The sequence below is a fragment of the Onychostoma macrolepis genome, chromosome 08 (genome assembly GCF_012432095.1).
Source record: "Onychostoma macrolepis isolate SWU-2019 chromosome 08, ASM1243209v1, whole genome shotgun sequence".
Classification (NCBI taxonomy): domain Eukaryota; kingdom Metazoa; phylum Chordata; class Actinopteri; order Cypriniformes; family Cyprinidae; genus Onychostoma; species Onychostoma macrolepis.
In genome coordinates this window covers 8,119,207-8,129,238 of record NC_081162.1, presented here as the reverse complement: position 1 = coordinate 8,129,238, position 10,032 = coordinate 8,119,207, and the positions used below count along the sequence as shown (strand labels likewise).

At 37.9% G+C, this 10,032-nt stretch overlaps 1 protein-coding gene across 2 annotated transcripts in view; it reads right to left on the bottom strand.

Moving 5' to 3' along the window:
* Positions 1–3,260: 3,260 nt before the first annotated feature.
* Positions 3,261–10,032, bottom strand: part of pdlim2 (PDZ and LIM domain 2 (mystique)) — a 67,453-nt gene continuing 60,681 nt past the window's right edge. For both annotated transcript variants that reach the window (XM_058785177.1, XM_058785178.1), the window contains exons 8-10: positions 6,849–6,988; positions 6,473–6,584; positions 3,261–4,470 (exon numbers count right to left, since the gene is read on the bottom strand). In XM_058785177.1, the coding sequence (XP_058641160.1) occupies positions 4,278–4,470; positions 6,473–6,584; positions 6,849–6,988 (445 nt within the window). In that variant the 3' untranslated portion in view covers positions 3,261–4,277. The remainder of the gene's footprint in view (positions 4,471–6,472; positions 6,585–6,848; positions 6,989–10,032) is intronic.

Genomic DNA, 10,032 nt, shown 5'->3' with positions numbered 1-10,032 from the left:
AAACTCGCAATTCTGAGAACATATCAGTCTTTTTCCCCCTTCAAAATTGGACTTTATAACTCGAAATTGTAAGTTTATATCTCGCAGTTCTGACTTTATTTCTCAGAATTGCGACTTTATGTCTCGCAATTATAACTTTATAAGAATTACCTTTTTTATTTTTTTATTCAGTGGCGGAAACGGGCTTCCATAGTTTTCAACTCCATCATGTGCACGTGAAAAAAAAATAAAGAAATCGGTTTGTTTGGGCAGAACAGTGAAGGCCATACAAGAAGAGATGTTTTTTTTTTTGTTTGTTTGTTTTTTGACTGAAATCATTGGTTCTGACTTGAATGTGAGAATCACAGGCAAAGGTAATTAAGAACTTTCGCAAGATTTAGCCATGGCAATGTAACAGTGCTATCAGTTTAACGTTACCCATCAAGTAAAGAGAGCTGGGCATCTGTTTTCTAGCGCAAAAAACTTTTGTCTGCTACAGTGTTACCGCTTCTTTTGGTCGCATAGAATTAACAACTAATTTTGAATGAATTTCTTCGCAAAATGATTCGCTTTTTCGAAGCCCTCAAAACGCCACACGCTGGTCAGTAGCCTACGATGTAAATGCAACGAAAAGCCCAAACATTCATAAAAAAAAAAAAAAAAAAACACACACCTTTTACAAACCAATTGGAATTTTTTTTTTGTTTGTTTGTTTGTTTGTTTTTGTTTTTTTTGAGAGTGTATAATCTATTAAAGGGGTGGTTGACTGTTTTTTTTTTCTAGGCTTGATTGTGTTTATGGGGTGCAGTCTAACATGTGTTAATGCTTAATTTTTAAAAAACGCATTATTTTTCACATAATTTACCTTTACTCCACACCACTCTGTCCCTTCTCTGACAAATGCACTGATCATTTCCGGGTTTTATGAAGCCCCTCCCTCAGAAATATGTAATGGGCTCAGATTGGTTAGCTGGTCCAGTGTGTTGTGATTGGCTAAACCGCCTCTAGTGCGCGTCTGAACGTCCCGCCCCTCAGCTCAGCGACATGTGCTCCGATTGTATTGTAAACAATGGCATCTCAATATTGCTTATCAATTTGAGCCCAGTTGAGATGCAGAGGATATTAGTGAAGAGGATCTTGCAGAACCTGTGCAAGCACAGCTCTTAATGGTATGCTTTTTGTTTGTTGTTGTCTCATACTTTTATATATGCTGTTATTTGTAAGTGCTACTGCTTCTGTTAGCTTTTAATGTACGGTTTTATCCTGATTAAAGCTTTAATACAGTACGGCAACCACACGCATGTCCATGTTTAACGCTTGTCATAGCTGTGTGAAAATAAGTGTATAAATGGAACATTTCATTGTTGGAGAGAGAGAGAGAGAGAGAGAGAGAGAGAGAGATGCAGAGCAGGGTGGGTGCAAGGAACAGTATTAAGAACCGCTGCTTTAGAAACTTGTGAATCCATTAGAATCGTTAGAAGACAGAATCGCGATTCATATATGAATAGATTTTTATGTGCACCCCTAGTTTTCTCTTCCTCTTCTCTAAAGCAGCACAGCATGGCCTCGCCCCCTTTGTTGTGTGTTACCGGAGGCGGGGTTTATCTGGGTTCGTGACGTAACGGACCCGGGAAGTAACTCGTTGTAGTCCCTTACCAGCCGTTTTTGTAGGCATTAAAATGCCAGAATTTTAAAAGAAGATATCTCTGTTTGCATTGAACTTTCAGCGCGCAACTTTGCAGATATTGTTTATGCTCAAACAGCAACATTACACACTAATGTTAAAAAATTGAAATCACAATCAACCACCCCTTTAAAAGCAATTAACACTTCATCTAATAACATTAAATATGAAATGTCTGTAGGCAATTATGTTATTTGATTAATTTGTATGGATTGTTTTGTTCTGTTTTAGGTCAATAACTAAAACTTTTTATTTTTATTGCACAAATGTGTCATTAAAAATGTATACAAATTTAAAATGATCTGAGATCAGGTGTAAAACAAACAAAACAAAACAAAAAACATATGGGTCATGGAACATGTAGGCCTAGCTGTGTTCCAATAAATAGCAGTGTTAATGTGTATAAAGTGCAATTTTTTTTTTAAAGCTTTTATTTCCATATTTTAAATGTAATGGAAACATAACATGCAATTTCAAATGAAAGCATGATCAAGTCTGCATTATTCTTTGACAGGAAGCAAAGAAAATGAATTTAAATGGTCAAAAAAAAACATTTAGTTGCATCTGTTGCGCATCTACAAGTCAGCCAATGTCTGGCACTTAACTACATCCTATAGAGTTCCTGTGAATTTTTGGGTTTTGCTTCAGAAACTGCATTTTTTAAGGCCAGGGGATTGAGCTGGCCACTACATTACCTCAATCCTTTTTGTCTGAAACAAAGATGTTTCTTGCTTACTTGTGAGTTTGGGGTCATTGTCTTGTTGAAACACCCATTTCAGGGGTATTTCCTCCTCAGCACAGGACAACATAATGTTCAAATATTCAAGTATTTTGATTCAAACAGATCCATGACCATGACCCCTGGTACATGATAAAAATGCCCAACACCATAGCATGAAAAACATCCCCATATCATGATTTTTGCACCAGCATGCTGTGAATGAATTCTCTAATTCAACTCCACACTGCTATTTCGAACACAACCTTTTCAATGAACAAGTCAGTTACTCAGAACAAGCAGTGCGCATTTGATAACAGTTGGGTCTGTTGCTTTTCTATTACTCTACAAGTTAGTTATTTGCATTGCAGAAATTTCACTACACTATTAACAGTGGATCATCAGGGTACTGATGTTGTACTGCTTTTTTAACACAACTGTAAACCATCGCCCTCTAGTGTCAACCACTCAAATTCCAAAACATTTCAAAACAGTTATGGTGAAACTAAGCTTTGACTTAGGCAGTTTGATACTGCATGTAAGTACGCTGTATGCACTGGTTGGATGCAAATAATTTGCATGGTTTTGAAGCGTCACAAATTAATGTTTTCAAAGCGCCCATCACTACACACAATTTACTCTCTATTCTCATTTCTTTTAAGTCATTTGGCGCTATTTATATATACACACACACACACATACACTGTGGAAGTCATTGGTTACCATCAGCTGTATGGTTACCCAGCTTCTTCAAAATATATTTTTTGTGTTTAACAGAAGAAAGAGTTTCAGGGTGAGTAAATGAAGCACCTTAACTATAAAAATGCTTTGGTAAGAATCAAACAAAATGGGCAAATTAATATAGGACTTCCACTGATATTCAGAAAGTTGTTTTATTTGAAACGGAAAAGGTAAAGAGAGGCAACCCTACAAACACAATGTGAGGATTCACGATTCATTTGATGTATTTGATCCACAAATGTTTCAAATCGTTTGCTCTGATACTCCTTTCTGTTGCATTCAAAGCAAACAACAGTGTATCAGAGCGTGATCAAACATCTCTAACCCGAAAACACACAATACAGTCAAAATGAAACATGTAACCCTGAACACGAACAAGTGCGTGCAAAACCCTCCGCTCAGTCCACATACAGTTTAAGGTGAAAAATAAACATATTTACACACAAATATCATAATTTCTTAGATATCCCTTATTTAATACAAAGCATATGGCAAATAAACTATGCAGAGGTCTAAATGCATGCTTCTGTGTGGATGGAGGACTTCTTGTGGATAATTTCTTTTTATGAAGGTAGAAATATACATCAAACTAAGAATCACTTCCAAGTAATCATTAAACCCTTCATTAACAAATGCAAACTGAAATTAAGGAAGCTGTTTGCAACTATTTACACACAAATACACTAAGGAAACCAGTCCTGTGTGCATTAGCACTGATGATGCCCACTTGATGCATCTCACCATTTGAATCCCGGTATGGAAAAGCTCTATAAATGTCAGCCAAAAAAAAACTTTAAGATAAACCCAAGTTATATGTCTATTGAAAAACAAGCTGTTTTCAAAGCATAATACAACATGTGAAACTGGAATGCAAATGTAGAAATTCAACTGTAAAGAAATAGCACGCTCTAACAGAGACGCCCCCTTCCAAATCCATCAGATCAAAGCTTATAGTCTCTATTCAAGGGGTGTATAATAACTGGAGAAGAGGACACAATTGCGTCAGGTCCCAAAGCTTCAAGTGACATAACGCCAAACGCTCTATTTGGCTCCCATTGGACAACATAGCAATGACATCAGCATCTTCTCCTCTCTATGCTCGCAGCCAATCAGAGGAGTTGGAGGTGGCATCAGGAGGGCGGCTGATCGGGCGTCTCAGTGGTTTGGGGACACGACGTAACGATTGTTACTGCCGGCACCCTGGTATCTTTCTCTGGCGTGTTTCTCACAGAACATTTTGTCCTCCGCCCAGAAGTGGCCACGCATCTTTAGGTTGAGCCCACATTCTGTACAGGTGTAACACTCTGGGTGACGGAAGCAATCATCGGTGATCCTCACGGCCTGAGTGCTGGAAGAGGAAGGAGAAATAGAACTGTTAATGTCACTGAACACAACAGCTGTTTCAAAAACTAGTGAGCTACTATATCTTCTAAAGGCTGGAATACTATTAATGTCCTTCTGTGGCCAAACTCACAGTAGAATTGCTTAAAGGTGTAAAAGAAAGTAAAAAAGTAAAGTATACAGATTCCTAACTGCAATGGTATGAAAGTCTGCTTCCGCCACTGAATAAAAAAAAAAAAGTTAAAAAGGTAATTGCGACTTTTTATCTTGCAATTCTGACTTTTTTTCTCAGAATTGAGAGATATAAACTCGCAGTTCTGACTTTTTTTTCCTGAGAAAAAAAGAATTGCGGGAAAAAGTCAGAATTGTGAGATATAAACTCACATTTGCAAAAAAAAAAGAAAAAAAAAAAAAAGTCAGAATCGCAAGCTTTTATTCTGTAATTGTGAGTTTATATCGCACAATTCTGAGAAAAAAAGTCAGTATTGCAAGTTTGTATTACACAATTTCGAGAAAAAAAAATTTTGAAATGTAAACTCACAATTGTAAGAAAAAAGGTCAGAATTGTGAGAAGTCACAATTACCTTTTTTTATTTTTTTATTCAGTGGCAGAAATGAGCTTCCATAGAAATGGAGCAACTGTTCTGGAACTTAAAGTGCCCCTATTATGGGTAATGAAAGGTTCATATTTTGGTTTTGGGAGTCCCCAACAACAGGTTGACATGCATGCAAGGTAAAAAAACACTTTCATTGTCTTATAATATAAAATAATTTTTACCTTACTTGCTCAACGACTCTCAAACTATTCGCTCAACGATTAATTTTTCAAATGAATGTAATGCCTGATAAAGCATCGTTTGTGAGTGCAGTGCTGCTTTGTGTACAGCATTACCGGGGAAACTGTTATTTTTACCGCTCCAAAAGCAGCACCTAATGGCAAAGAATGAATTTGCATTTTCATTCAGACCAACGCAAAAAGACCAACAAGTGGGCGGGCAATATTATGATGTTTCATGTTGAGGTCAACATGAAACGGCTTGGGATTCGTTTTAAAAACGACTCGTTTCAATGATTCAGAGTCAACTCTTTCTTTTGAGAGAATAACTTTATACACGGTGCACTTTCAGATTTAAAACTTTGCAGGATGTTTTCATTCACTTAGAGCTGTGTTACACACTGCATGAAAAGTCATTTTCAAAAATCCATAATGGGGCACTTTAAATCACAAACATTAGAATCAATAGAAATTAATGTTAGCATGTTGCTAAGCTAACAACGTAGTTGCAAGCACAAAAACAGAGCACACAAATTTTTAGGTACAATAGTATTTTTTATGTTGGCTTATTTTGCCTATATTTTTTTCCCCCACCGAGGTCATCATAACACATTCTCAGACTGCCTTCTCCGCTAAAGCATATGATGCTAAATTAGTATCTAAAACTATTGAAATAGCTTTGTGCAGTGACAAACTAATCATACTTCTCTTTTAGTTGAGTTTCTCTGTCTAATTCTGTTCATTCTGTCAAACAACTTCATGAGGTGCATTTTGGGATACTTTACTGAAGTACTAGTACAGCAAATTAGATAGCGGTCAAAAGGAATAGTGGAATAGTGTTCTGGATGGGAATGCATCTAAGGTGCCTTGAAATGCTATCTAGGTAGGCAGTTCACTGGGTTGTGATACAGCTGGTTTGGAGAAGGATGTGTCAAAACAGACACACCCCTAAGTGTTTATCTCACCTAATGAAGGTGTTGATGTGTAATTCTCACAGGGTAATATAATACGAATGAATACCCACTGAGATGATTTCGTCTCAATAGTACTCAATCATCAACTTAAATAAATGCGAAGAGATGATGAGACGACTATTCCCTAAAGGCTAAATATCACACAACACTTTCATCAAGTTACCGGCTCATTAACCTGTTATGCAATCCCAGCATGCCTGTGCAGAGGACATACAGTGGAGTGTGTGCAGAGACTGAGGGATTCGGGCGTTTTATCTTACACAATACTGGTGCCGCATTTTTCACAGGTGTGGTATTTCTGCACACCAGAAACAGATGACGTGGTCTTGGAGGGGCTTGGAGACAACTTGCTTGGAAATTGGATGGCGGCCTCTGTGAAAACAAAGAAACCACACGCCAAAAAATAAAACATTCAGCGCCTGGAGCAACATCCTTTTGCTTCCACCCCCACCTTCATCGTCTGTCCACAGACCACCTTCACCCGTAGCAGTCTCTAATGTACGTTTAATGTTCTTTAAGATGCTAGTGTGCGCTTAATATTTTGGCACCATTGCCTCCTGTCCTCTGACAACCAAAAGTGGACCAGACTTTATACGTTGACTGAAAAACCTTGTTGTGAGACATATGAGGTCTCACCTTTCTCATCAGCCTCCAGCACCTCCTGCAGCATCTTGAAGGTGTTGGACTGGCGAGGAGCCGCGCGGGATTCTTTGTTCTCCTGAATCATCTTGTACACCTCTGAGTCTCTGTCAAACCTCTGCATGGCAAAGTCCGAACTGAAAAAGAGGGAAAGACAGTTCATTAAATTTGACACCACCTGAAAAAAACAGCAGTCATAGAACAAAACAATTTAAAAAGCGATGAAGGGCCTCAGTTAATCCATCTCTGGATTATGTTAAAAATATATACCCACACTACTGTAATATTATAGTGGGATCAGTCCTGGTTTTGTAGCACAAAAAGAGATATGATTACAGACGCCTTTAAGGCAAAAGTAAAAAATACTTTGTGAAATGAGATGTTTGAATAGCCTTATGCTCTCATGGCAACTACTTATGTCATTATGGATAATGTCTGCTATGCTATTTTGAGTATATAGAGGCATTTCACATCACGGAAAAACATTAAAAATGGCTATAGACTAAGCCTTTCTACATTACTAGATAGCCAAGATCTCTGTACTAACTTAAGTGAATAACCTAAAATGCGGATTTGAGTCATCACTGCCTGGTAAATCTCAAAAACGTGATATTTCCATCATATGGAATATTACTAGTATTTTCCATTTTCTCTCTCTATTGTTCTTTCCTCGCTCCTGTGGTTAGCCATACTCTGTCTGAACACAACAATTAGCAGAGTGTATTTGTACGGGAAGGGAAAGATTGAAGAGAGCGGGGCTTTGAGAAACTGTTTTATAACGGCCAGGTTAATGAGCTGATTAGAGTGCAGTTACAGTAGCCGTCCAGCGGGAGGTTAACGGCTGCATTTTTATGCACTGTCATAAACAAAGCTCTCTCACACACAAGCATCCTATTACTGCTTTACACCTATTGGGCCATTGCCATACAGCCTGGAGGAAAAAACAGGCATATGAGTGTAATTAACATTTTAACCACACACATACACTACTGTTTAAAAGTCGGGGTCAGTAAGTTTTTTGTTTGTTTGTTTGTTTGTTTTTTACACATTAATACATACATTTTTTTGTTACAAAATTATTTCCATTTCAAATAAATACTATTCTTTTAAACTTTCCATTCAAAGAATCCTGAAAAAATTATATTTCCACAAAAATATTAAGCAGCAAATCAGCATATTAGAATGATTTCTGAAGGATCATGTGACTCTGAAGACTGGAGCAATGATGCTGAAAATTCAGCTGTGCATCGCAGCAATTAATTACATTAGAAAATATATTCAAATAAAAATATTAAAAAAGTTATTTTTAAACTGCAATATTTAACAATTTTACTGTATTTTTGATCAAAGAAATGCAGCCTTGGTGAGCACAAGAGACATCAAAAAAAATAAAAAATCTTACTGGCCCTAAATGTTTGATGTGTTGACATACACAGGACTTGTTGATATAGGATTTGTTCATCAAGTGGTATGATTCTTAATGAGTGGTCCCTTGTTCAAAACCTGCTGTTAGAATTTTTAATAAATCAAAGAAAGACTCTTACTGCGCATCAGTGGATGTTTAACAGAAATGAACCATATTAGACTGCACTGCATGACATTATTAAATGTAGATCAGGGTGAGGTGAAGCTTTTTCTTTTTGAATGATCACACTTGTTCAGAACTGACAAACCAACCAATAATTATTTTATTCTGAAATAAAGGCATCAGGTATGCTGCTCTGGACCCAGTTTAACTTCTGGTCATGAGGAATGTATTATCAGATCCTTTCTGGCGCAGTGGCCTTGTGATAGTTTGCTGGTGAGGTTTGTTGTCAAAACACATTCTAATCAGGATGTCTGCTGTGTACAAAAGGCCACGACATGTGCTGAGAAATGATTAACCAACAGCCAAAACTATCAAACAGAACTCTCGACCTGACCTGCAGCGTAAAACAGAGGTGGAAAATGACACAATCAGAGATTAAGGGGTTTTATTTAGTTTCTGGGTGTGGTTGTCACCAGAAACCCACATGACAGCAAGCATGTCATAGCTGACATAACTGTTTGAGTGTGTGCGCAGGACAAAAAGTAACTCGTCCAAGACAAAAAATGAAAAGTAAGAAGCATTTGGAATAGCCATTACTGAAAAAAAGCATTTAAAGCCACTATAAATCTACAAATAAATGGCATGTTCACTATCTGCACACAGGCTGTTCAATGAGACATGCTTCAAATTGAAACCAGACAGCGAGTTTGAGTTTCCCCTCAAAACTCTCCCAGCACCTCTCAGTTCCCCCATAGGGCTGTCGCATCAATTCACGGGACCCAGAACAACATTTTTATGGGTGCACCACCTCCACCAAGACCAAAGGGTAGGATATATAATAGGGGAGCATAGTAGGCCCCTTGTCAAAGGACCCGGTTGTCCCCTCCTGCTGCAGTGGAGATGCATGCCCCCCCCCCCCGAATACTGTAAATGTTCCATTTATTGAGGTGAGTCAATGTAAATTAACGAAACACGCATAGAAAGAACTTTCCATCCATCTTCAACCCCCCCCTCCCTTAACTATGATTACAATCTTGCTAAACAGGCTTCAGATGGATCCGTGAAAACAGTCGACACAGCATCATTACATTACAGCACAGAGAACAGAGCGCAGTGCTAGGCTCACATTACGATATTTCTTCTCCCCCACAAACTAGACTGTCATTGCTTTGTAAGTTCGAGGAAGATGCCTGAAAAGTTTGGACTTACCTCAAGATCAAGCAAAGACAAATTCCTATCCAACTAGTTCAACTCTTGTTGGAACAACAGAGCCTACAGTGACAACTGCACACACATACACACACACACATACACACACCTCTCTGTCGAGCCTTGACGAGACATAAGAAAGTTGAGAGTTTCAGTCTGAAAGGTGTGAGTTCAGACTGCGTCGTATTGGTTGACAGCAGAAAAGGGGTGTGGCTACTCATTTTTGACATTTTCTTATTGGTTGAGCAAGGAGGAGGTGGGGTCATGGGTGTGCAGAAGAGGGAGAAGAGTGTAGAAATTAAGAGCAGAAATGATATAATCCTTATCTAGAAATCAAGACAAGTGAGAAAAAAGAAAAGAAAGGAAAAAAAAGAAAAGAAACTAAATGAAACGAAACGGATACATTTTTTGGGGCCAACAGCCATGTTATGACTCATTTAAACA